This window comes from Neopelma chrysocephalum, unplaced genomic scaffold (assembly GCF_003984885.1).
Source record: "Neopelma chrysocephalum unplaced genomic scaffold, ASM398488v2 Primary Assembly neopelma1_84, whole genome shotgun sequence".
Taxonomy (NCBI): domain Eukaryota; kingdom Metazoa; phylum Chordata; class Aves; order Passeriformes; family Pipridae; genus Neopelma; species Neopelma chrysocephalum.
Genome location: NW_020897746.1, coordinates 5,614,784 through 5,642,537, shown reverse-complemented (window position 1 = coordinate 5,642,537; position 27,754 = coordinate 5,614,784). Strand labels below are relative to the sequence as shown.

The 27,754-nt window shown below is 49.0% G+C and overlaps 1 protein-coding gene across 4 annotated transcripts; it reads right to left on the bottom strand.

The window, feature by feature from the left end:
- Nucleotides 1-495: 495 nt before the first annotated feature.
- On the bottom strand, nucleotides 496-27,754 carry HID1 (HID1 domain containing). 4 transcript variants are annotated; one of them, XM_027691653.1, is made up of 19 exons: nucleotides 27,598-27,754; nucleotides 19,760-19,909; nucleotides 17,273-17,443; nucleotides 14,180-14,293; nucleotides 12,496-12,602; nucleotides 11,919-12,035; nucleotides 11,118-11,340; nucleotides 10,686-10,742; nucleotides 10,449-10,589; nucleotides 9,984-10,074; nucleotides 9,181-9,332; nucleotides 7,830-7,908; nucleotides 7,033-7,197; nucleotides 5,625-5,852; nucleotides 5,013-5,146; nucleotides 4,076-4,156; nucleotides 3,594-3,685; nucleotides 3,128-3,286; nucleotides 496-2,661 (listed from the first exon to the last, which is right to left on the bottom strand). In XM_027691653.1, exons 1-19 carry the CDS (start codon nucleotides 27,661-27,663, stop codon nucleotides 2,598-2,600), a joined length of 2,391 nt encoding a protein of 796 aa, XP_027547454.1. In that variant the 5' UTR covers nucleotides 27,664-27,754; the 3' UTR covers nucleotides 496-2,597. The 4 variants fall into 4 exon arrangements, with proteins under 4 accessions (XP_027547454.1, XP_027547456.1, XP_027547453.1 ...); XM_027691655.1 differs by lacking the exon at nucleotides 27,598-27,754 and adding an exon at nucleotides 27,095-27,359; XM_027691652.1 differs by lacking the exon at nucleotides 27,598-27,754 and adding an exon at nucleotides 26,908-27,012.

Sequence of the window (27,754 nt, the reverse complement as noted above, 5' to 3'; positions counted from 1 at the left end):
ATCTGCAGTGAAACAGATAAAACAATGGTTTAAGTTACTGAGCCTTCACAGACCAGGTGACTTTGGAATGACACTGAATACATGACTGAAGACATGATTAGCATGGACAGGAATGAAGCCCACCAGCCCCAACTCTTACCCACAGCCCTTCTATGTCCTTTCCTAACAACCCCCAGGGCCAGGGTGCCTGTTTGACAGGTCTCAACTCCACAAAGGTTTTAGCACACGGTTCACAAAGTCAGCAGACTTGATCCTGTTTGATCTCTGATGATGTCTCATGCCACAAACACAGAAAGAGCCAAAACCACACAGTTCAGCCTCATTTTTCCGGAGTCCAATCTTCAGTTCTGATTACAAAAAAAAATATCACCCCTGCAGAGTAAGCTAGCCTATGGTCATCTAATGGCACAGGTCACCCCAGCATAAGACAAACAAGATTATAAACCTCCCTGTGGAAAAAAAAAAAAGAAACAAACAAAAAACCAACCAATCAAATGCATGTTTCAGTTAATCTTTATCTTTCTCTCCATAAGTAAGCAAAGAGTTTACAGTGCAAGTTGATTTCCACAGAACAAGGATCAGACTCCAAACACCAAGAAACAAACAAAAAGGCTTCCAGAGGAACTCACAAAGAAACAAAGCAGAAAAGAGAGGACGGAAGAGATTGTGAGAACCAGCAGATCCATGGGAGGGAAGAGGCAAGCACGTGGGACACGGGATGCCCCATTCCAGCTGTGAGGTGCGAGTGCCGTACAATCAGAGACTGGCCCCACCAAATCACATTCTTATATATGAGAGATTTTCCAAGTAAAACAGAGACCTCACCCTGTTTCCACCTGAACAGAGGTGGGGTCAGGATGGGAGTAGTGTTGGGTGGCAAAGTGGGTTGGAGATGGGAGGCAGGTGGGGGAATAACCTCTCTCTATTTCACATATTTCTTATCCTTCAGAAAATCGTTTGGGTTTTACTTCAGCTTTCTACTGGCCTAGGACTCCATCCCCTTTCAGTGCCCAAGGGAGGAAACCACCTGGCTACAGACCCATGGGAGCTGGCAGCACACTACAGCAGCTCTCTGAGAGAGGATGGTCACACTGTTATCACTCCAGCTTCAAAGCTTAGACCAGGCTTAAAGGTCACAGAGTGTGTGACACACTTTAACATGAGGGACCTGCTTCCATGCAGTGATGGCACTGGTTCTAAGCTGTGGCAAACAGTTCGTGGCTAATGATCCTCCCAAGAGCCTGAATACCAGAGCACCAAGGACTATGCTTGGTGAGAAAGGTCTCAGTTCATGACAGCACCTCTCATATTTCACTGTCTAAAGACCACACAGGTCTAAGACAGCAGCCCCTCCCAGCAGAATATAAAATTTGACTCAAAACCCAGGATGTCTCCACTCACCAATGCGTAACCCCACATTACTGAACCAATCCAACAACAGTGGGTCTCCCACCAATTCTCCTTCTGGCTTCCCAGACTTCACTTGGGATGCTTGGGACCCAATACATTCAAGATCCAATAACTTGGTCACTAGCAAAATGCCCTGAAGAATTAAACTTTGCCTCAGCACTCTCCACTCCCTACTGACATGGAGATGCTTCTCATCCTACAACTTCCAAATTCCTCCTACAACTTCCCTGAGTGCCCCCCTCAAACCCCTGCCTTAGACAGTAGTGTGCAAAACACCCTTCTGCTCCTGCATTGCATCAGCCTGCCAGGCAAAGATGGAAGGATATGGTTCCTTTCAAACCCAGGTGACAGTGTCCTTTCAGTCAACAGGAGAAGACTTGAAGAGTTTAACAGTCAGGTCTCTTCTCCTTGCTCTCACTGAGCCAGTCCCTTCCTCCCTGTGTGCTCACATGGATTAAGGAGGGCTTTCCAAAGCCAGACATGTTCCACTGTAACAGCCCACCATCAAGGACAGGCTGCTGGGCCTGGAAGCCAAGGAAAAACTTCTCTGTCACACCAGTGAAAACCCCTTCAAGCAGCTTTCCAGGAAAGGAGTAGAGAGATTCAGAACTGAGACACAAAGTTTTCCTTCAACACCATCTCCTTTCCTTTGGATGGGAAGGACTTCTCTATATACAACTGAGACACCAGGGAGACACCTGCAGCCAGAAGGGATGCCCTGGAAACTTTATGGAGCCACGTGAAAGTAACTGCAGTTTCCAAAACCTGTCTCCTGCAGGAATAGCAGCTTCTCCCTTGCACCCAGTATACAGCTAGTCTTTTTCAATTAAATGCTGACTCTCACCAGGGCAAGGACAGGGTCAGATTGGTTTCCAAACCACATCCAGAAGCAAAAGAGTAACAGAGGAGCTAAGAACAGTCTGATTTCTAGTGCAACCACAACAATGGACAATCCCTTAGATATCTTTCACTCAAGGTTCGTGGTGAAGGGTGAGGGAAGAGAAGTGAGCTGGGGGGAGGGATGTCCAAGCAGGTCCCAATTAAAGCTTTAAATGACAGGGAGGTAAATGAAGTGATTGTCCTTTTGGTCTCTCAGCTGGATGTGAAATGCAGGAATAGCTGTGATGAAGCAGCACACCGCAGTCCTTAGATCCAGTGTATTTCTCTCAGTAGAGGTAAGTGCTCTCTTAGACCCGTTGTATTTCAAACAGCTTCACATCTGTGTCATACCAGATTGGGGGATCCACATTCCTGAGAGAGAAAAACAAGAGCCACTTTACTCTCTGTGGCCAGGTACATGGAATTCAAATTTCCCAGCCAAGATTACAGCTGCCTACACAGCACACCTTCAGCTTTGCATAAAATGAAATCACTGGTTGAGAGACAATGCACCTGAAAGGGATGATAGTATCCACAACATCCCACAAAGCCAGAGCTTTGCATGAAATCTCTGCACCAGACCCTCTAGGCAGCTTTTCCATTCCCTGCTGCTGCCAGTTCCCAAACTATCAGTACTCGCAGAACAACTCCCTTCATGACACCCACTCAAAGTTTTGGAGCAGCTGATTCACCCAAGTCTCTTCCAAGGGAACAACACCTTTCTATCCTGTAAATATGAGATGATCCAATAGCTGGCCAAGTGCACGCTATTCCTTCTACAGGGCCCCCAAAACTCAGACTGGAAAAGACCAACTCAGACTGCACCCAGCTGGTTTACCTCAAATAAATAACTCCCCACATGTAGGTGCGGAACCACATGGCAGTGCCCGAGTTGGCCTGGTACTTGCGGATGAGGATGGGGTGAGGCACCGGCAGCAGCCCCACCAGGGTGCCGTGCTGCAGGAACTTGAGGATCTCCGACTCATCCGTGAGACCCCTGTGAAGAGACAGGCCAGGAACATCCTCAGCACGGCCCACAGACACCCCCAAGACTGCTGCAGCACAAAGTATCAGCCTAAACAGACACAGAGCCAGCGAGAACACACACCCTCTCTGTAAACAGAGCGGAGAAGGGATCAGACAAACACAACGTTTGGCAAGGAAAATAACATCTCTGCTGAGCCTGTCATGTTTTCAATCATGCTTTACAAGCTTTCCCCAAGGGCTCTCCAAATTCAGGCTCTGCCAACCTCACAGAGCTCCTTGCACACTGCACAGCCCTTCCTCTCCAAAAATCTACTTACTTGTCAATGCAGATCTTCTCCACCTGAGGGACCAGCACCTGTAAGAGCCGCATGATTGTCTGCAGGGGAAGCTTTGACTTCCAAGACATCACCTATAGGTAGGAAAGCAGCAGGGAAATCAGTGCACTGCATTAGCAGTTTTAATACAGTTGTCTCTGCAATCTCTGCAACAAATGAGGTGCACAAAAATTACGAAGCTGGTGGATGAACTGAGTGCACAGGAGCAACACAATAAATCCTGGAGCACTGGAATTATGAGGCACCCAATGAAATCAGTGGGGCATTGGTTTCAAACAGGTAAAACAAAATACTTCTTTGCAGATGTTAGTAAACTTCTGGAGCTTTGACCACAAGTCAAAGACATTCCCACTGAGGAAATGCTGCTCTGGGAGAGTTTCTGATGGCAGAGAAGGCGGTGTGTGAGGTATTTCTGCCACAACTCTTTTCCTCATTATTTATTTCCTCTGTCCAGATTCCCTTACCCAGTCAGGAGTTGGAGTCCACTGTGCACTGGAGGATGCACTAGAGAGACGCCTTCGATCCCGCCGGGAGTGTGATGCCTCCTATCAGTAAATATTATTTTTAAACAAACAACAAACAAAAGCAAATCACACTTAAGAGCAAGAAATACAATCCTCCACATGCATGGGCTCATTCATGCATCACCTTCACAACCAGAAACAGCCAGTTTGGGGCAGAGCTTTGCTGGAAGCCACTGGAAGGTGACAGTGCTGTGCCAGTCCTTTTCTGACTGGGGAACAGCTCGAGCCAGTTGCTGGACACAGATGGAATGACCCACAATTAGGTTTTATGGGCTGCTGGAAGAAGAAAACCTTTCTTCTGCAAGTTCTCACATAATGACAACATAATTAACTGTGTGCTTAAGATACTTCACTGACCATGGGCCTTCACCTGGTACCAGGTTAGGCCAGGAAGGGTAAGTAAAACTCATCCTGGGATATTCTGTTTATTCCAATTTATTCAAAGCCACTCTGAGGACAGTACCTCAACCAAGCCCTCATGGGAACACGCTGTTCACCAGCTAACAGAAGATTCTGGTAAAGCTCTCCATCCCAGAAGGGAGAGGAAAAAGAAGCAGCAGTAAGAATGAGAGTTGAAAACCTCAGGAACAGGAATACACACCTTTGCAGTTATGCCCTTGGTGCTGCTTAGTAGCATTCACATTGGAGAAAGCTCACTCGTGTGCCCCAGCTCGTGTCACCAGCACAAACATGAAACACCCAAGATGATGTAACAGTGCTCCTGAACCACGTTGTTTTCCAGCACCCTGCACATGCCCACACTGCCTTTAATACGATGCCTTTCCTCAATGGGCCAACCAGACCTTGTCTTCTATGCCCCCCATTTCTGCTCACTTCACATCCCAGATCTCCCCTGCACACCACTGTCTGGCCTTACCCCGCTCCAGGGCTCCCCATCACTCAGGCCTGCAGGTGGGTTTCCCTCTGGAGAGAGCTGGGAAGCCTCGGGCTCCAGGGAACGCATGGTCCCGTCCTCTGACACCTGAGACTTCTCTGTGAGCTTGTCAATTCCTGTGCTCAAAAGAGAAACACAAGTGAATTAAATATGTTTTAAAGGAGGGGGTTCTTATCTGACCTATGTTGCACAGACACCCTATGCCTCTGCTGACATTGGAAATGCTCTCCTTTCAACTGGATAAGCAAGACTGAGCCTTGATTTCACCACCCCAGAGAAGTCTGTCTCAAGGAAAACGCTCCCTGATGCAAGGGGAACATAGATTCACATAGATATAGTTATGACCTATGAGGCAATAGGTCAAGATTAGGGCAAATGGCCACGTGGACACTAAGCCTGACAGGAGAGAAACTCAAGGCAGTTTGTTTGTGATCAGCTTGGGCAAACTGATCTGAAACTCAGACTGAAAGGCAGTTAAGTTATTCACAGATGTAAACTCTTAATCTCTCCACACCCAGTGAAAGGGTGAGTCCACAATGTATCTCACAGAGAAAACAAGCCTCTCTCCTGCTCCAAAGGTAAACTAAAGCTCACCTGGAGTAGCCACCAGACTGGTCTTCAGCGTCCCTGGTTCAGCAGGGGCAGCAGGACGTGACCCCTCCATGGAGACCCCATCCTGGGAGTTGGTACGAGAAATGGGCTCAGGGGTTTTCTTCTTGCGCTGCAGACCCTTCTGGATGGACTGTGAGTCCGTGGGCAAATTGGCCAGCTGGTGAAACACATTCCGCTTGCGGATAACAGCATAGACCAGATTGGAGTTCCCTGGGAATCACAGCAACAAAACGAGCAGAGAAGTGAGGCCCAAAGAGCTCTGCCAATACAGCACAGCTCACTCGATACAAAGCATGACTGCAGAGATTCTGCAAGCTCAGAGAACTCTGCTACCACCCACAAAGGCAACGGCACAGGGAAGAAAGAGCAGAGCTCAATATCCTCTTATCCACCACAAAGCAGTACAGAAAATTCAGTGAAATCCTTCCTAGGCTGGAAGGCTGACAAGAAATGGCTTGGAGAGGGATATTCAAACAACTGAGAGGAAAAAGGATCATTTAAACCACATAATAGCACCTATTTTGGACAAAAAGGTTACTAGCCAAGATTGAATATTTCTCCATCTTCAAAAGAATTCACAAAACAAATCAGGGCACTCAATTTGAGGAGAAACAGACTTGAAATAGTGAAGCAAAACTGCCACAATTCTTACTGCCTGCAAGATAGCAGAGAACAGAATGAAACCATCCTCTAATATAAAACACAAATTATACCCACAAAGGCTGGGTTTGGACTTGGCAACCACCACGTGCAGGATTTCCATCAGGGAAGCAGAATGGGCATTCTTGATTTGCAGGTTTAAACAAAACATTAAGTTTTGAGCAGCTTTAGGGACCTCACTTTATTATTTCTTTGAGGTACAATATTCTCATGCTTTTAAGAGGGGAAGCAGAAGGCATTTCCTGGAAAGCAGGAAGTGCGAGAACTTTGTTTGGATGGGGCTATTTGGTCCTCAGCCCCAGTGACCTGCCAGAGCAGAACTGAGAAGCACTTTAAATGTTTAAGGAGGTGGAAGTTGTTTTGGTCCCATCAACTGCACTGCTGAGCAACATGAGCAGTTTCATAGCAGCATTCAGCCAGTCACAGCTTCAGTGTTACACACTCACTTTCCCCTCTTCTTCCCCTCTATCCATCTCATCTTCGGGCCTGCAGGAGCCTGATGTTGCGCTGACAGTTAGCTGTCATCTCATTTTGCTCTAACACAATTTCTCTAGGTTAGGACCCAACAACAGTTAACTACTAATCCAACTTCTCAATCCTAGGCAAGGCTCCATGTAGCTGATTTCTACATTTCTCACCTCATCTGTTTGGACTTTCTGTGAACTTCCATCTCAGGTTCTCTTGGACTAAACTGGTGCAAACCTACTAAACACAGCAGCCACTTTCTTACCATCAAACTGGTACTGAATGATGTTGTTGAAAACTTCCAGCAAGAAGAAAACGAGGTGGTGGTTCTGGACAGCAGAGAACAGGAACCAGGTGGTGGAAAAAGCCTCCAGCAGATGCAGTAACTTGTTAGCAGCCACCATGGAGAGAGACTTCAGGTATGGAGACACTATGGAAGGCAAACAAATGAAAACTGGAGAAAGAACCAAGGTGTATTTATGCTCAAAGATACATCACCAAAAATGTTGCTTTTATCACCTTCCCACCCTGCACTTCTGAGAAAGCCTCTGAGAAAGCTGAGCCCAACAGGGTTCCACAGAAGCATTTCCAAATACAAAAGAAGTGAAATGGAGATATTGCCTAGTAAAAGGAGGCGCTGCTGCTTTTAGAGGGTCTTGCTTAGTTTTACATTAGCAATGGCATCTCTGCTGTGCCTCCTGAAAAGCTTCTCAACTGAAGCCACCTGGACACTCAGCCCAAGGGAAGCCACTGCCATCATGGGGAGGTGGCACTCCCTGCTGGAAAGGAACGGCACTGCCAAACACACCAGGCCTGCCAGCAAATGTCCTTCTGCTACCCCAAATGGGCTCCAAGACTCTGCTGTCCCCACCTCTGCCCCATCTGACCCTGCAGCAGGCCTGATCTGCATCTGGCACCTCCAGCACGGACTGGAAAGGATGAGCTTCCAGCAGTGGGCACTGGTCAGTGTTAGGGGACACAGGCAGGAGTGCAGAGAGAGGGGAGTAAGAGCAGCCATCCCTGTCCCTGCTGCAGGCTGTGGTCTCACCCCACAGTGCTCACCGTTCACTACGATGGTGAGCAGGCAGTCGAAGAGAGGCTGCAGCCGCTGGTGCCCACTCGTGATGATCTTGTGAAAGACCTGTGGAAGGAAGGAGTTCTTGAGCAAGGCAGTACCTTACTGAAAGCACCCTCTCAACCAAAACCAGTGCCACCCCCACACTAATCGCTTCCTGACACCATTCCTTCCTAGGCAGGGCCCTGCACACTCCACAATTACACAGGTGGGGAAGGCTGCTCTCACTGCAGACTGTGCTCCACGAGTACAAGCTTTCATTTGCAAGGAATCCTTTGGGAACATGATTAGGGCCCCACAACACCACAAACAGAAACTGACTGTGAGCTGTTCCACAATGTTCAGGCAGCCTGGGACAAAACCAAAACACCAGGAAGTAAGAGACATCTTTATTTCCAATGGATTTTGACTTTGAACCCTTATGAGAGGTGTATGAAATGTTACAGAATTAATCATTTTACAGTTGATTTTAGCATGAACTTCTAACTCAAATGTTCGTACTATTTTTAACTACACCCTCAGACATGGAAAGATTCAACTGCCTTGTAACCAGTTCAGACATTCCCAGTCTTGGCCTTCCCAACTCTAGCTGGCATGTCTGTAGAGAAGTCCTGTTCATAATTAAAACACAGAGATGATCTGAGATAAATGGAATGTAATAGCAAAACACATAGCATCAAGTGCAGTTGTGGTGGACAGGTTTCTTCCTATTCCTTCTAATGAGAATCTCCTTTTGGAGGTTTATGAGAAGCTGCTGAGATATTCTTTTCTGGCGAACGAGCACTAACGTGACAGGAGGGAACCACCCAAGGCTGGTACTGCAAAGCACACAGCTTTTGTAGGCAGTGCTGTGGGCAGACTGAAAGGTGAATGAAACCTTGCAGTAACACAAGCTGGAGGGCTGAGCTTGGTATCACTGCTGTTCCCATTGACAGATGTGCTCCACACAACCCTGGTTACCTGGGACAGAGCCAGATCTCCTGCCTTCCCCACCTACAGTCAAGTCTGGTACAGGCCATGCACCCATCCCACTCATGCCAGTCCCAGAGTCCTCTGGACACCAGCCCAGCACCATCAGGAATCCTGTTCTTTGGGATCATCTCATGCAGACGGAATTGCACCTCTTGGAATTCCAACCAACCACCTGCCAGACACATCACCTCAGGTTAACAGTGTGCAAAGATCCCACCAGTGCTTAGATGCATCCCACACACTTTCTAGCTACTCAGGGGGCTTCTAGTCTAGAGAGGGTGAGTACACTGAAGGAGGACAATTGTTTGTGGAGGTATGAAGCAGGAGCTGGGAGGGTCAGAGGAGAACTGCTGGAGCTATACTCACTATGATGAGCAGATCTGCGTGTGTCCCTGTGAAGACAGGGATATCCATAGGCACTCGGACAGAATACGGCTTGTTCAGGCGAACCCCAAAGTTACGCTCCCCACTGAGAAGCAGCAGGATAAAGACCCCAATGTGCATCAAGCCCACTCGTGCTGCAGGGGAAAAAAAAACAGAAAAACTCCACATGTCACAGTGAGGCCAGGGGAATCCTGAGACAGAGGGGCAGTGAGGAAGGAGGAGAAACATTATGGGACTGAAAAGAAAGTGCACAGACCAAACTATCCTGATAAGGGACATCCCACAGAGCTCCCTCTGTTGTCAGTGCCAGTGTCCTTCCCAAGCACATTTATGTAACACTACAGTGTTAAGCCTTGGACAGATCATGTTTTTCTTCATTATATTCTTGATATAAACCTCTCATCATAGTAGGGAAGATATGACTTCTCTCCACCACAGAGTGACAGAGTTATACCTGATTTATTCCCAAAGCAAGAGATGATTGCTCATTTCTCCCTCCTCATGGGATCAGAGACAGAGTTTTCAACATGAGGACTCAATAAGAGTTAACACATGCTAAGGAAGGATCTCCCTTCCCTACATTGTGGGATAGATCATGTCCTGCTTCTAGTCTGTTAGAAACATCAAAACCTAACTAACTGAACCACTCTACTCCATGTCTTAGAAGGTCAGGAACATACTTGAGATGCTGTCACATGTAAGTGGTAGAGAGGAAGTATCTTAAAAACATTCTAGCTCCACTGTCAAGCACAAACCATCCCAAATATTGAAAACAACCAACTTACACTGGTCTGCTCTGGCATCATTGAGAAAGTACAAGATTGGGACAAGAATGTCCAGAACATCGCTACTCTTCAGCACAAAGAATAGGAATTTCTGGAAGAAAAGGGAGGATTTCAGACAATCACAAGCATATTTGGTTTCCTGAATCATCTGCAGGACTCAGGAGAGGTACTCTTGAGCTAATTAGTCTCTCAAGAACATAAAAAAGCCTAGTGTATGCACCAGCTCTTCAACTCCAGTGTTATTTGTAGGATTATTATAATAATTTCTCAAGCACAGACCTTCAGGAGCTGCAGCCCCCCTCACAGGCTGTCCCCACATCCCTCCAGCAGCAGGGAGCAGTGCTGCTGACCACAGTACCCCAGAGCCACTGCTAACTACCCACCACAACCCTTCACCAGGGCTCAGTCCAGCCAGAGCCACACCAGACAAGGTGGGGCAAAACCCAGCAACAAGCAGATCCACACCTTGTTGAAGTCACAGAGTTTCCAGAAGAGGACGAGGAGTTCCTGATGGAATTGGATCTTCTTGGCAGAGTTTGGCAGGTAGGTCTGGACCAGCGGGTTTGATAACAAGCGAGCCACTCCTTTCAGGATGAACTGGAAATCCTGCCAACAGACCAGGAAAGAGACTGTGGTGGGCCCAGGGATAATGCAATCAGCATGAAATCAGACAGGAAACAGTGCAGGATGGGAGCACGTTACCTCCTCTCGGTGTATCCTTGAGAGGTAATTCACAAACAGATTGTCTGGTCCAGGAGGCTGTGTTCAAAGAAAAGGAGGGAAATGCTTACTGGCAACAAAGTTTACTCAGGAAGTCAAGTGTCCCTCACTTCAGCTTTCCTCTCTGACTGATCCAGTTTTAAATGCAAGGAGACAGAGCACTGCAGGGAATAGTAAAGTCAGGGGCTTTTCACTTACATGCTCCTGATTCAAGGCAGTGACCAAAATCTAGTGTTTTGGTCATGTACAGGTGTTTAGTGGCCTATAGGACTAAAGCAGGACCAGATTAGAAAGAGCAGACTGCAGGGGGAGGAGCAGTGCTGGGCCCTACAGCTCAACATTCAATACAAGTTGGTGTGGGAGGACCCCAAGGAATTCAGGAGAGCAGCAAATACAGACCCCAGTGTTACTCACATCCACATCATCCATGGCTGTGCCAGTGGTCGTGCCATCCACGGTGGGACTTGAACTGGTGGAGCTGTCATAGTCCAAAGTGACAATCAGCACCTGGGCCGCCTCCTCCACCAGAGGCTCGCGGTAGTCAGAGAAGAGCAGGTGGTTGTAGGGAATCCCATAACCCACCGGGTCGTAGGCACAGACAACGTTCAGGAGAGAGGTGAAGAGCGGGAGTGCATGTCTGAGGAGGAGAAAACACTCTCAGAAGGCAGAAGCAGGAAAATAAAGGTGCTACCTTTAGGAAGGGACAGGCATCCCTCTCCCCCAGAGTCTGGAGTCATGATAAAACACCATCATCTTCTTTAACCTGGGACAGTGACCCATGACTGAGCAGCCCAGAGACAAGAGCCAAGCTGGTCTCCTGGACTACAGCTGAGAGGAAAGGGGAGATGAAAAAGGCCATGTGGCCTCACAGAGGAATCCTGTGCAGCAGTGTAAAAAGGGGAAAAGGACCTCAAAGCTCTCTAGGCCCTGGAAAGACAAAACTGTCTGCCTTCAGCCAGGACTGTGCTTCCCAGGGTGAGTGTCACCTGAGGAGTTGGAAGTCCCAGAGGAAACAATGTCACTAGAGGGCGGTATTCATCCAACACCTGCTGCAGTGCCACGCCACCATCCCAAAGGAATGCAGTCTACAGCAGGGAACAGCCCCTGGATGTTGGAGGTAGCAAGTCCTATGGTCCCCCATTACCAACACACTTCATGAAGGAGATCTAAAGGTTTTTCTCCCCCTGGCACCCGGGTCCCACCCTTCATCCTCACCTGTTTTCTGTAGAGCAGAAAAACTGTACCCAGGGGTTGGTGTTGCTGCTGTCTGAGGAGGGAGGCAGGTACATGGCCTCGGAGAAACAGGTCAGCAGCAGCTTCAGCAGCTCTGTCCTGAAAGGAAGGAAGAAGTTGTCAAGGCGTGGAGCAGGAGGTACAATCACTTACCACAACAACACATAAGGAAGGCTCAGTCCTATCTAGAAAGTCCTCCCCAGAGAGACCTAAGCCCATTTCATTTCCTAAGCAATACGGCTTTCATTGGCACAAAGCTCGGCGGAACTGCTGCTTACGAAAAGAGAAATCCAGTACAGAGCCCCCAGGCATTTCCAGAACAGCAGTGTTTATCCAGTTCCTGTTGCAGACACTCTGACTCCCATATCATAATACAAAAAGCTATTTAAAAGGTCAGCTGAGGTTTTTTTCTATGTTGCCAGTCCTGTTAGCTCAGAAAGGAGCAAGCGGAAAGCCCCTTGGGAATCACGGATACCCACAGAAGCCAAGCGCTCATCTCCCCCAGATCTCCCCCTCCTGAGCCAGTTTCTTTCCATTCTGCTTTTGCAGAAGCTCTTACCTATTCAAGTCATGAATGTAGTTAGGCTGTGGAGAGTGGGCAAAGCCCACTCCTGCCTCCCAGATGTACTCACAGCTGTCGATGGAGTGGATATCTTCTGCTGTGTCCTGTGGGAGAAATAAGAGGTTGGACCACAGAAGGCAAGAGCCAGAGTTGGCAGCATTAGTGGTATCCAAGGCAGTTCAGCCACTCTCTCTACCAAAGAAACCAGCAGAGAAGCACCCAGACAGTTGGGTCTGTGCAGCATCTTCCCATGCCTAAAAAAGCAGGTGCTGATGTCTTCAAAGAGCTCAGCCTTGGTGAGTAAAGGGTAAGAGAGATGCAGGCACTGTGCATGATGGAGGGAGTATCCATTTCTAGCTGTAACATAAGGGCTGACTTCAGTGGGAGGACAAAGAGCAAAACAACACGGGTGAGTCTCAGTTCTCCTTTGCCCATTCCCTCACAGTTCTTACTCCTCCTCTTTACTCAATCCTGCTTCAGCAAATATCCACCATGACCTGTATCTCTGGGGTCACATGCTCTGCCATGAACACGAGGTGGTGGTACCATCTCTCTCCTAACCTGAAGTCAGACCAGGCTCAGGGAGGGAAGCCAGCTTGGCAAAGGCTACAGAGGCTGCAGGCAGCAGACAGGCAGCCAACAGCAAGGAACATAAATCATTCACAATCTCAGTGTCTCATTCTAGTTGCCCAGAGCACTGAAAAACCAGTCTGGCTGCTGCCAAGTGAAAATCACAGGTGCAGGTGGTGGGGGGAGGCTCTCCCAGGAATAAACATTGTCACCCCGACTTGTGCAATCCATCCCAAGTGACAACAATAGACAGTAAGTCCATCTGTTTCAGCCCCACTCCCACTTACTTTTAGCACAGGGGTAGCTCAGATCCAGCCTTGCCCCTTCACCCTCAGGTGACAGATTTCAACACTCTTTCTACTACTCAAAAACCTCAAGCAATCAATTTAGTACCTCACGTTTGTCAGGGAATTTTGCAGCCATCAAATACACAGTGGTTTAGCATGCTCATTTTTAGTTTACATCAGAGCTACACCAAAAGGAGGGATGCCCACTTTTGCTTATAGACCAGACCTACAAAAAACACCAGAATCACTGATGGGAGAGAGGGAGGGAGGTAGATGCACCACAACCTGTTCTTAGCACACCTGGTAGGAGATCCCTGCTTCAGGGAACTCCTCTGAAGTACAGACCATAAGGATCAGAACACATGTGTCTTTGCTGCCATGATATAAAGAGGGAGAGGAGGTGGAAAGACACAACAAAGACCATCTACTCATTCAGGCAAACAGATGCTTCCTGCCCCAGGCTGCATCAAACTGCCAGAGAAAGGAACAAGGTGCTAAAGGTCTCTGCTCTGCTGGCAACAACAGAAGAGCAATTGTTGTCCAGCACAACCACCTTTTCCTGATGGGTGAGCTGTATTGTGGGGGTAATTGCCAGCCACTCCATTTGGGACTCATCCAGCTGTCTCAGAACACCTGTTTTATAAGGCACAAACACCACACAGTGAACGCAATATGTTGATCAGTATTAGACACTGTGGGTTCAATCTCGGCAACTCCATATTTTCCTGCCTGCAGGTTTGCAGGAAGCTGCTGGAGTTTTCCAGGATACCCCCCACCATGCAGCTCATCTTCCCCTATGCAGATAATCTCATGGTTTAACTCACCACCGTGCTCCTCCGGTGGCTCTGCACAGTGAAGTCGGGGCAGAAGAGCAGATCAGTGACAGCAAGGAGCAACGACTCGGCCAGTGGCCGGGCATTTTCATCATCTTCATCTCCCTGAGGTGAGAAACAGAACAGCATTGTCAGCCCAGGGAGAGCAAAGAGCACACAGTAACACCAGTATCACACAGCAAGAGAACACACACTCCCCAAAAACACACAGGGATGCCAGACATTGCAAAGGAACAAGAGGGAGAAACACAAAAACCCAGTCAGCACAGGAAAGAAATGTTCCCCTGGATGGTGGTGACTAAATAGGAGCAAGCTCTTTAATGACAGCAAACTGAGCAGACAAAGGCCTGGAGACGTCGTGGTAACAGAAGAGTAGCACTGGATGGACCTTGCCACATGGAGATGATTGATTTACTGAAGACAAAATGAAAGGGAAGCATTTACAGAGAGAAGGGTTTTACAGTCACAAAGGAGGGTGATTTGGATGATGCACAAAGCCATGAAAAGGAAGAAGTCAACCAGTAGTAATAAGGTGTAAAACCTCTCAAAGTCCCGCATGGGCTCCCCAGAACTGGAGGTGACAGAACCGGCAGAGGCTCCGTGCATCGTGCAAGGGCCACCTCAGCCTGCCATGGCAGAGAGGGCACAACAGCAGAGAGGATTTGCCATCTCCAGCGTTCAAAGCAATCACTCAAACCACGCATGGCTACTCCTCTGCAGCCGTTGCCACGGGAAACCTTGCCAGATCCTGCCTGTCAAAGAACATCCTGGATGGGAGGCCTTCCCCACCACACACCGGTGCTTGAGGGAAAGGCAGGGAGCAGGAATGGCAGGAGCTTATCTACCTCAGCCAGGCCTCTGTCAGCCTGTGCACAACACACGGCTCTTCAATCACAGCAGGCAGCTCCCAGAGATAATGGTCTGTGTGGCTCTGACGGTGACAGCAGGAAGGATACCGCAAACAGACTGCGGATGCAAGGAGAGGCACAGAGAGGGTGGACAGAGCCAATAAAGATGGTTTTGCTTGGGCTCATGGTCAGAGGTGAAATGACAAGCATTAGGGTGCAAGGGGATTTCTTTTCCAAGAATGATCTGTGCTAAGATCACCTCAACTGCCAGAAAAAAACCCTGCAGGCTCTGGGTACCACCACATCCAAAATGGGTGATACACAACAAACCAGGAGATCTGAACCCAATATAGACTCCCTTTGAGAGCAGATCCATGCTCTGGGAGCTCTGCCATCCATCACTGCACCGTGAAGCAGCTGAAGGATAATCACAAACATATTTACTAATGGTCCATACCATCATCTTCAGTTCCCTGAGAGAAATCAGCCTTCAATCAGCAAAGTTGTTGCCTCTAGATTAGACACGACCCCAGCTTCCCTAACGTCCCAGGGCTGTATTTGTTATCCCAGCCCTACAGCTGCACGTGGTTAAATGATGGAGCACACAAAGCACACTGAACCATAACAGCTCCACCCACACTCAGGAGGCACAAGAAGCAGGAGGGTTCCCCAGCCCAGCACACATGCACTGGGCTGGATCATCTTGGGGTGACCCCAGCACTCTGAGGCTGAGAAACTCTCTCTTCTAGGTGCTGAACAAAGCTGAAAGACAGGAGTAACAGCAGCCTGGCTGGCTCAGAGCATCAGGCACCCTGCATATTGCTTCCCAAAACAAGCTGTTCCATTGTTAAGCCTCTCCAGCACTCCCTGGCCCCTGCAGAGATGAAAGGATGGGCAACCACCACCCTCCCAATCAAACAGATCACAGAGCAGGACTAGCAAAGACTTCCCTTTCCACCACCCAGAACTTCCCCTTGAAGTGGCCTCAGGTGAAGCAGATTAGAGGTGACAGGCAGAGGCAGCACAAGGGGCAAGTTTGTACTGTACCAACCAGAATCCTTCTGGACAAAATGTCCAGAATACAGCTGGATAAACACATCATATGCTGGGTGAGAAATTGCCTCACAGGTCGAGCACAGAGGATAGTAATGAATGGGGTAACATCACACTGGTGACCTGTCACTAGTGGGCTTCCACAGGGCTCCATCTTGGGCCCTGTGCTCTTCAGTGGCTTCATAAATGACTTGGATACAGGACTTGGAAGGGATACTAAGCAAGTCTGCAGATGAAATAAAACTGGGAGGAGCTGTTGAATCCCTCGAAGGCAGGGAGGTCCTGCAGAGAGACCTCGACAAATTGGAGGACTGGGCAACCACATGAAGTTCAACAAGGGAAAGTGCCAGATTCTGGCCCTGGGATGGGGCAACCCCGGATGTATGGACAGACTGGGGAATGAGATGCTGGAAAGCAGTGCTGGGAAAGGGACCTGGGGGTCCTGGTCGATGGCCAGTTGGCCATGAGTCAGCAGTGCCCTGGCAGTCAGGAGGGCCAACAGTGTCCTGGGGGGCATCAGGCCCAGCATCGTCAGCTGGGTCAGGGAGGGGATTGTCCGGCTCTGCTCTGCACTGGGGTGGCCTCACCTGAAATATTGGGGCAGTTTTGAATACCTAACTCTTTAACCACTCTTGCTCAGTTGTGGGCTTCATCTCTCAGGTTAGGTCCCTAGTTAAAATTTATCACTCAGCTCATAGGCAGGGTATTGAGTCATGATGCCAAGAGCTTTTCTGGCACTGTTTGCTTTAAATGTGACATTGTAAAACTGGTGGAAACAACACCCTGCTGCAGTTTGACTTGAATCTTAAATCAACTTTGGGTAATGGAACAAGGTCATTTCAGTCTAAGAAAGTCACACAGCTTTTAGTACAGCTCTCATGTTCATTCCAATTCACACCTCCAGTTATACTGGAGAGGACTTCACTCACACACCAGCACTCTCCAACAGCTACACACCCAAGTGAAACATTCAGATGATGCAGCAACCTGTGCTGAACAAAGCAGCTGACGGTGAGAGGAAGAACAATAAGAATCAAAGGAAGGGAAAGAATTTAGAAGATGCCACCTAATTTCTGACCAAATAGAAATAACTGCAATAAAGTCACCCCCAAATGTACATAAGTGTCTCCTCACTGCAGCCTCCCCATCACCCTCCAGAAAGAATAAGTGCCAAGTGACAGACCCCTCCTCGGCCAGCCCCAGGGACAGTTGACCAGAAGAAGCCTCTCCAGTCTGGGTCCTCGAAGATGTAAGGCAGGATACGGGTGAGGAGCCGGCAGCAGTTCAAAACGATTTGTCTCTCCTTCTCCGTGTGGCAGCCGCTCTCTGCTCCCTGCACCAGCTTCTCCACGGCCTGAAGGAAACAAAACCAAGGTAGGTATCATTAGCCTGGGCACAAAGTAGCAAGAGCTGGGCAGGTGTGTCCTGCTGGTGACACCCTCGCATAGAGTTATAAGCAGTTACTAGGAGTCCATTTTCTCTCAGTCTAATGGCACAGGCAGTGTTGCTGTTTGAAACACTGCAGAAATAGGGTTAATGATCTTAACCAGACCTTCCTGGAATTTCTACTGTTCCACTGCAAGAGACCTCAAATGCCAGGGCTAATCCATGCAGCACACGTGTGGTGCCATGTGACACAGCCAGAGCACCAGAAGGCTCCTTCCAGCACTGCTCCATGACACCACACACTGAAAAGGGCAGATCAGATTTAATCAGCCACAGCACCCGAGATGCAGCAGGACCAAGGCAGCAGCACTGTGCTGCAGGGTGTGAGGTGCTGGCAGGGGATGATCACACAGGAACACACAGTTTGACAGATCTGCCTATGCTGGTGTGATTACAGCAGGGACCTCTCCTGACTCTGGAGGTGGGAGCTAAGCTGCCTGTGACTGTTAAGTGAAGGGATACAGCCCCCAGTCTGTCAAAGTCCTGCAACAGAGGGGGGTGGCAGCCCGGGTTTCCCCACTGTCCCTGTGAACAGGAGTGCTGCTCTGCAAAGAGCTTCTGGGCTGAGACTGCAGCCCATCCAATCGCTGCTAAAACTGCCAATGGAGAGTCACTGGGATTTTCAGAATAGATGCAGGTCTCACCAGGCAGCAACCACAGCCCCAGGAGGCAGTGGCAGGAGGTTTTACCCACAGACAGAAAAAGGCAGCTCCTTCCCCCAACAGCTGCACCCACTTGCTCTTACTCCCTCATTCCAAGGGGAAACAGAAGGAAACGAAACCCAAAACATTTAGCAAGGATTCACCTTGCTGCTTTTTAATTCATGAGGTCATGTGCCCCTGCTTATTTTCATGGCAGACTGCCTGGGTCACTGACTCTGCCAGCCTGCGTCACTGCATTAATGGGTGTTTAAGTGCTGTTTGTCCCAGGCTGTCACACACTACTCTGACTGAGCTGAACGATTTCTTCAGGCATATTTATGACTGTACAGCCTGAGTCTCCAGCCACGACTGTAAATGACAGTTCAGCCACACTGTTGTGCTCCCCATGAACACAGCACTGCAGTGGCACATGCACTCGGCACAGGTCAGGGCCCTCAGCCTGGCAAAGGCACTTCTGGAGTCTGCAGGCTTCTGTGACATTGATATCCCAAGATCATGGAGAAACAGTCCTGCAGTCACAAGGTCTCCCAATACATCTGTTTCCAACAGGGAGAAGAGCACATATTTTAGTTTTGGTTTGGGGAGAAGGAAGAAACAGAGTCAAAGGGGTTACGTAGTCACTACAGGTCTCCTAAACCCTTCTCGAGTCCCAAACTGCAGATTACCAGAAGATAGTACTAGGGAAAAATCATTCCATTTTCCCTCATGTTTGTATTTTTTCTCAATTATCCACTACATGCATTTGTCTGAGGTGCAATTCACAGTCAGAGGTACCTTCACTATGATTCAGTAGGTCTCATTCAGAGTTTGTAGAGGAAAGAAAAACAGGATGGCAACAACCATTTAAAACTGGAAAAATGCCATTCCGAGTGTTTTTCAAATACAAATTCAAGCCTACTCTTTGCAGGCTTAAATCAGGAGCATTATTAACACCTGCACTTTCCCAGACAGAATAAGTCTCAGGCTGTTGCTCACCAGCTTGACAATTTGCCAAACCTGGCAGGGTAGGAAACGTGACTCAAGGTCCCTTGTGCTCCACACAAGGATGTGGCAACATTAGAAGCAGCATCAGGAATGTTCCATTATCACAGCAGAAGGAAGAAAGGTCTTAAAATCTCCCTCAAACTTGTGCAGTGACAGTCTCCACATCCCTCTGGGATTTATCAGCTTGAAGCCAGACTGGTGAGATGCATGGTGAGATGCAATTCGATGCAGACAAGGAATCAGATGTATCAGCCTCACCACAAATATGCAGCCTAGGTACAAAGTCCCCTGAGCAGCAAGCAGTTTATACAGGCAAGACCCAAGAGGACAGAGTGAAATACAGGAAGGGAACAAGAGGAAAAAGTCTCCAAAGTGATCAAACGCCAGCTGTGGTCTGTGTCTTCCACGAGAGGAAGGGCTGAGAGTTAGTCTTAGGAGGAGACAGGGACAAACAAGTACATTGTGTGGTACAAGGAAATAACATGGCACCTGTCTCCCCTTGGGAGCCACACCGCTATTGATCCAGGGACACCTCCCTGCTAGCACAGCACCAAGGAATAAGACAGCACCGACCTTACCTTATAGCACAAAGTCGCCAAGTTGGAAGGCGACTCTTCTCTCACCGCTCGGATCTCTGCAGCTGGTACAAGGGCAAAGACATCCTGCACTGAAGTGGCTGTGTCTGCCCAGAACTGGTCCCAAAAGGCATCATCTGTGGCCTCCACGGGCTGCAGAGACACAAACGTGGTTACAGATGCAGAACTACCACTTCACAAGGTCCAAACACAGGGGTTAAGCAGCAAGACATTCATGTGCCCAACACTGCATCAGACTGGGAATCCCCAGGTCTTTCATGGAGCCACAACATACACAAGGCTGCCTGTTTGTCTGCAACTGATGCAAGTATTCCAAGATCTTCACCACTGCACATGGGCCAGGCTGTTCTCGTGCACTCTGTCACCTTCAGAGCAAGCCAAGGATGCTCTGAGTGTGCACTGGAATTACTTGTACTGTAACCAAAGTCTCAAGGAAGCAATCAGGAACATCTCACATTAGGGCACAAACAGACCCAAGGAACTGACAGACCCACCTCAAAGCACTTACAGAGACAATGCAATCGATCCTTCTGCATCAACTATTTTTAGGGAACTGGACTCGCTGCAGCCAGTCGCTGCCAAGGCTTTGTTCTTAAAAAGCACTAAGTGAGCAATTCAAAGAGGAAGATGGAAGGAGGGGACCAAAGCAAGCAATCCATTTCAGACCTGTGGTTTGAGAAGTTCATCCCTCCAACCCTGGGAACACACTTCTTCCCATTACTTTTTCTGCAAGTACAGATAATTTCCACTTTTACCTGCTCTGAAACCCCACTGCTCAGGATGCTGTCCATAGAGACAGTCAGTTTGCCAGACAGCTCTGTACAGCTGGCTGCAGAGTCACAGCATTATTTCTTCCTGACAGTGTGGCAACTACTTAAAAATCAAAACGCTGACAACAACCTGGGTGTCAGGTTATGAGAAGCTGAACAAAGCAGGCTGTACCTTGCTTTGCCCTTTATGGCTTTGCAGAGCCAGAAGGCAGAGCTGGCCATTCAAGGTGAAGCAGGGGCTCAGCCACACAGGGTCAGCTCTGCCCTCCTGAAGAAGCAGCGTGGTGATGACCTGCCTCTTCCCAAAAGTGAAAACACCAGCACTGTTTGTTGAACAAGACACCTCCATTACACAACACCTCAGGTATCCAAAGCCTGGGAGCTCTGAATGATCAGGAAAGACTTAACTTTTCATCCAGACTAAAACTGAACACAGCTTTTCCCAAGTAGCTACTAATATTTGCCAAGAATAGGCATTGCCCAAACACGGCTAGAAGTGCTCAAACCACCCAAGGGCCCAGCTACCTGCCTGTTTACAAGCAGTGTGAGAGACACTGATCCACGATTTCAGCCAGAAGAGGAAAATGGAAGCTTTTCCAGGAGTTTTCCCAGCCATGCCAAGGTGCAGTGGCACGCTTGGCAGGTCAGAAGAGCCACACACCTGAGCACCCCCAGCCGTTGGTTCGGAGTGAGGAGGAGCCTCCTGCCTGCAACCAGCTCCAAAGCAAACAGCACCTCGTTAAGGGCGGTAATCAGCATCGTGGGCGGGTCTACCGTGTCAGATGGGAAAGGGACAAAAATATGAATGTGTGTTTAATTTAAACAACTCCTGCCCACTCCCAGCTCTGCTGTAGTAGGCAGAGAACTTGCCCAGCTCTATGCTGTTTCTAAATGCAGCTCCAACACCACTCGGGGGAGAACAGCTCATTCACTGCTCTGACAGGGAGAAGTGCTGTGTTGCCCCCTCTGCTGTCACCTCCTGAACCAATAGCCCCAGCCCACGGGCAGGTGATGTGTCACTACCACCAAAGCCCAAAAAGTGAGCGGGGCTGGCTGCCCCCAGACTGGTACAGCAAGTTATTGCCCTGCAGCTCTCTGCCTTAACGCTTCAGTGCTGCAGAGGCTGTTTATTGCTGGTCTTGGTCCTGCCAGCCTTGTAATGAACCAGCCCAAGTGACCCTCCACTCTTGAAAAACAAAACCAGAAAAAAACTACATGTTTTAGGTATCTTCTTGAACTCTGCTCTAGTGCTGAAACGCTCATTTTATCACCTGGCCACCAAAGCAAGATCCTACTAAACCTCTTCCCAAAAGAAAGAGCAACTTTTTCCAACTGGAAATGTTCAAGGTCACAGCTCCTCAGAGGGAATCTGTAGGAACAGCACAGCCTGACTTTCAGCTTCCTGAGCGTGTGAAGGAGCTGTGCTCTTTGTTACCTGAGCATGAAATGCTTAATGGAAGGAAAGCTATTTTGCACATCTCATCTCTAAGTGCACTGTTCAAAGAGAGCCAACTATTTGGAAATCTGATCTATGTAATGCATGAAACATCTTACACTTCCTACGCCTCTTTTCCAACCACACACCACAACCACATGTATAATTGCCACATGTACGTCCTGGCCGCCTGCCACAGCCACTCCCACCAACAACAGCGAGCAGCAATTGCTGCTAATTGGGCATCATGCATAAATAATGGCTTCACTCTCATCTAGAGGGGAAGCAGAAAACCATTTCCCTCCAGCAGACACTGATCCCTTTACCTCCCACTAGCCTGAGGCCTCCTCAGAGGTTGAACTCAGCCGCTGTTTTACAGATGGCAACACAACATGGATTGAAGAGCAGGGCCTCCGACTGAAATCCCAGGGAGCGGAGAAGCACAGCGGTGATTACCCAAACTGCAACATTGGATGTGCAGCCCTGGGAATGTCTTGGCTGCCATCTTGGCAACCAGATTATGGTAAAACACCGGTTTCTTTCATTTTTAATAGCTGCAGCAAGGCAGCTCCTCATCAACAGATGGTATCCCGTGTACAATCCTGGGACACCGATTCAGTACTGAGTCACTCAGATCCCTGCTGCCCCCCTGTTTTAATTACCAGTCTGGCATCATGAAGCTACTCAATCCACATAATATTCATCTCCTTGATAGAACAGTACTGGCTGTTTTTAAGCTGATTGTATTCTGCAGACAGCATCTCTGGGGATCTAAATATCCATTTCCTCACGCTGAGCTTATACAACAGCCTGTATCCAGCTCACAGCAAAGGGAAATACAGAGACCTAGAACAGTCTTGTTCACCAGCCAGGGATATCTTCATTTGGAAATGTCAAGATTTAGGTACAAGTGTTGGTACAGCACATGCTGCATTCACAAATCCCAGAGCACCTCAGCCTTGACAGTGCCTAAGCCAGAGAGCTCACAAGGAGCTGAATCCTCACCAACACTGTGAGCTGGGGCTGCTTTGGATCCTCCCCATCAGCACAGATCTGTCCTCTTTCAGAGGACAGCACAGGTAAGAAAGAGCCTGACGTTCCTCCAGCACAGTGCAGACAACCAGCTCTGCACCAGCAGTGCAATGAGAATTAGAATTTCATCACTGCCAGAAGAATTGAGGGATCAGCAGCTCGACTGTACTCCGGAAACACAACTGGCACATCTGGAGAGCAAAGGAAGTTCCTGACCCCCACACACCCCCCCACAGAGACTGCTGAAGGTACAGAGCTGACCAGCAGACAGGGACCCTGCTGCCCAAAGCAAGCTCCACACCAATGGGTGAGGTGACTGTAGCCCAGTGTTGCTGAGCACACAGTGGGCAGAGCTTCGGTGATGTGACATCTCAGAGTTGGCAAAGAGGGAGACTTTTGCCTTCAGTTCCTTGGGGCAAGGTGTACAGACCTCCCACCTGCAGGCTGGCCAAACAAAGGTGAAACCAGTCCTACCAGACGCCTCCAGTCTTTACTTCCTAATAGTTGTAAATGTTGGGTTTCAGGTTCTTTGAAGCACACCACACACATGCTGCAGGAGTCAGAAAAGGATGGTTTGCAAGCCTCATGCCAGATACTGAGCAGAGAATCACAACCCTGAGCAGGCAAACAGGATACCTCACAGGAAACAGGAAAACAGTGGGGCTGACCACGTCCTAAAAACAGGAAAAGTTCCCAAGACACAGCCTCCCCTATTCGTTACTGTCCTCAGCCTGACAGCCTGACGCCAGCACCACCTTCACTTTCTTTTTCAGACACAATCCCTCACAAGCTCAGACAGGGCGAGTGTTTGCACCTCCTCCCAGCTGAGAGCTCTCCGCCCTTACAACTTACATGGAATGCCCATTTCCAACAATTGCCCAACAGGTCCCCACCAGAGGACTGTCCTGAAACTAATTCTAAGGTTGGTGCAAACCACCAGCAGAGAACAAAGGGACAAGCAGCCACTGGTCTCCTTCACTGTGTTCTCTTTTTGCTTCATGCCAACATGCCAATTAAGCATCCCACTAGCCAAGGTAGCGAGGTGTTTGGGGCAGGGACTCTTCTTTTCCTGGCACCTGACAGCACAGCAGGTCCCCCATCCCTGCCCAGGGTTTCCAGCCCATACTGCACAAGCTCAGGAGATACGTAACAGCAACATGCTCTTTTCCACCCCAAATGAGCACAACTGTGGCACATAATGACCATTCATGCAGCACTTGATTGAGCTCTAGTTCAGGCCATGCAGCAGGGCCAGGGATTAGTTTGAGGCAATTCACACACCTTTGTACCACCTGTTTGTTAGCCACTGTGCAAAAGAAAAGCCTGAGGACGGACTTATTCAAAATATTAATAAGTAACAAGATTTCATCCCTGCTGCCAAGGACGGCAGCTCCACACATGTTTTGGAACAATGGTAAATTTTCCCATAGGGTCTTTGCAGTCAGCAGTGCAGAATCAAGGAGAGATTTCATGAGTCTGCCACCAGTTCTCTGCTCCCACAGCAGAGACAGTGTTGCAAAGCAAACTGGAAAATGGGATTTGTAGAAATCTGGCAGGGAAAGCCCAAGACGAAAAGTCAGCTGTGTGAAGTGTTAGTTACAGCTTTGCTTTTAAGGCAACTTTGCTTTTGATCAACCTGAGACACTTGGACCGCTGAGTCAAACTTGAACACTCTCAGAAATGGGCTGCCAGAGACAGACCTCTCTCCGAGCTCAAGATGTGCTTTCATCAGGCTCAAGTTAACAACCCGTTGTACTCCTGCATTTCCACAAGGGGGAAAAAGAAAGGACTGGAGTTTGTCCCTCGTGTTCGATCTTTCCTGTCTCTTTCAAAGCAGAGGCATAGCTAGCATTAAAATCTAACAAGCTCATTCACAAGATCAAAATTTCTTATCTTCCAGTCAGTTGCTGGCAGGATTCCCACCTGACTGGAAAAAGAAAAGGTGCTTCCCCAGCAGTTAAGGCTCCCAGACCAGTTTCCTGCTCTGTCAAACTCACAATCCATTTCTCTTCACCTGTTAAGTAAACAGCACTTTTATGGGCAATTCGGGAGGACTCACACATTCTCTACTATGAAGCACATCTGTTTCATTATTAAAAGGATGGGCCCTACCAATTTAAAGGTGTGCAGAGTAATGTAATATATATCTTGTAAAAATCTTAAAGCCCATTTCCCCATGTGTGATTACAAATATGCATCTGTGGCATAAGCTAATTGCTTCCTTCTGGTATTACTGCCCTTTTTAATCACTGAAGTAATTCTGAAGTGATTTTTCTTTTTTAATACTATTACACTTTCAGAGTTTCTCTTTGGCAGTTAAAAAAAATCAATTAAGTCAATTCCATCTGCGTCCAGACCTGGTTCCACTTCCAAGTTCTGGGCTCCACGTGTGCTACAACCATTCAAGTGTTATGTTCCTTATAGATTTATTTAATTTTTTTTTAAATGCTCACATGGCAACACTCATTTTTTAATTAACAAAAGCCTGGAGATGATAAGAAGTTACTTTTAAAATTTAACTTCAGTGCCAACTCTGAACCTTCACCAGTGAGTGAACAGTGCCTTCTGCTCAACCACTTCTTCCCACCAGAGCCTTAGGAACACCTCACAATGCATTCTAAGCTCACGGTTTCATGTTACTGATGACTTAACTAAAATCTATTTGTCCAGCTCCCTGATGTCAGAGGAGAAGGCTGCAAAACAGGAGACACGCTGCTGAGGAAGCAAAGCATACTGTGAGCCAACAGCTTGGAAAGCTTTGGCTCTGCCCACTATTGCAGCCCGGTTTTGGATCCAGGGTCTCACGGACCAGGCAGTTACGTGGAGGTTTTCCTGCTGCTGCGAGATCAGAAGGCTCCAGGAGAGCCCAGTCACGCGTTCTGCACAAGCAAACACCAGTGCCCTTCCACAGTATGTAAATATGGGAGTGCCCACACCCCACCCTTTTTCCACATGCAGTCTCACCTAGACCACAGAGACGTGAAATGAATCCAGCCAAGAATGAAGCTTTTGCTCCTTCCTTTATTCGGGGCCCCAGTAAACCTTCTTTCATTACACAGGTCGATAAACCAGGGGAGGGAACTGCTCCCTTCTTGGCTGTTGATCCGAGGGATTGCCTCATACAGGATCTTCTTTGTGAACAGCAGACTGGGCAGATACCTACAGGCTTGATTTACTGCCCAATCTCACTCTATAAGCATGTTTTCCTATGAAGAAAGGACAGTCCAAAGCTGAATGGTCCAAAGGCACTCTGACAGTGCCTGGACAGTCCAAAGGCACTCTGCCATGCAGAAGAGACTTTGAAGAAGCCCTTAAAACATTAATTCATTCACTCTTCTCTTTACATAGGGATGTTGTGAAACATCCACAACTGGAGGTTTTTAAGAACATATTCACAAAAGTCATTCCTGAGCAATGCAGCTAGAAGTGATACTGCTTTAGAAAGTATCAATATGTTTTTTCCAGGCTCTTCCACAGCCTTACCACCTATGATTCATTTCCCACTCGTAGCCTTCATCTCTTGAGTTTTCACAGATTTTCTCCTATTACCCTTTACCCTTTTGTATCCATACCCTTTTCTTTCAAATTAATTCCCCATTGTTAACTATCTTTTTGCCGTCAACCCTAGCTGTTATTGCCTCACCAACCAAAGGTGGATTTTAACAGCTGTTCACAATCGTAGCTCAGAAGAACCTGAGATGTGACTTCTCAAAAGGGAAAAATCCCTCTGCTCCTTAGATAGAAGGACAGACTACTAATTTTCTGCCAGTGTGCTGCTGCTACTGGACTCTCCAGTTAAGATAAAAATTAAGCTAACTCCCAGGACAGGCACAACATCTGTTAGACCTCTAGGCAGCCACCCTCCCTACACACAGCCCTGACTTTCACTTAACTCCTTCTCCTCTGCAGTCTGCAGAAATAAAGCCTTGTATCACAGGTCCCAGGTGGAAACTGCTTCTGCTGCAAACAGCATGGCTGGCCATGGGCCTTTTAATCGGCTGCTACTGAAAACAAGGACAAGGTTCTCCACCCATGATTCGGGGGGGGGGGGAAGATAAAGAAAAGGGAGCACTGGCAAACCTTGCGGTGATGTAAACCTGCAGCTGAATACATTAGGAGCCGTGGACACCCCTTACGGCAGCAGCGTCTGCTCCGTTACCACAGGACGCTGCTCAGCAAAGCACAAGATGTCACCAGAGGCGGTGACAGTGGCCGGGCCCTGCCAGCCCTGCCCCGGCCAGTGTCCCGGCGATCCTGGTGCCCCTCCACAGACCGTGACAGGGCGATGGGCAGGGCCGGCCCAGACCCCCCAGCACCCCGGCCCTCGGGCAGGGCCGCGCTGAGGGAGCCCGGCCCGGGGCCGGCCCTGCCCGCAGCCCCCGCACAGGGACCCGCTCGGGCCCCGCTCGCCGGGTCGGGCTGGGGGGGCAGCGGCCCGGCCGCCCGCTCCCCGCAGCCCCGGAGGTGTCTCCGGGCAGGGCCGGGCATGAGAGGCCCCCTCAGCCCGCCCCGGCCGCGCCTCAGGGCGGCTCCCGAGATGGCGGGGCCCCCCGTCGCCCCCCGCCCGAGATGGCGGCCCTCACCTGGGTCTTGGTGGTGAGCTGGATCACCGCCTTCCTGAAGTTGAGCTTGGAGTCGGCGCTGCCCATGGTGCGGCCCGGCTGCGGGCAGGGCCGGGCAGGGCCGTCCCCTCACGCCGCCGCTCCCCGGGCCGCCGCTGCCGCCATCCCCGTGCCGACG

Excerpts from the sequence above, each read along its gene's own strand:
- HID1 (XM_027691652.1), bottom strand. The coding sequence starts at position 26,997 with ATGGCCAGCCATGCTGTTTGCAGCAGAAGCAGTTTCCACCTGGGACCT. Across the intron at positions 3,287-3,593 it reads GAGAAGATCTGCATTGACAA|GGGTCTCACGGATGAGTCGG; the intron begins GTAAGTAGATTT and ends GTCTCTTCACAG. Across the intron at positions 2,662-3,127 it reads TGGGGAGTTATTTATTTGAG|GAATGTGGATCCCCCAATCT; the intron begins GTAAACCAGCTG and ends TTTCTCTCTCAG.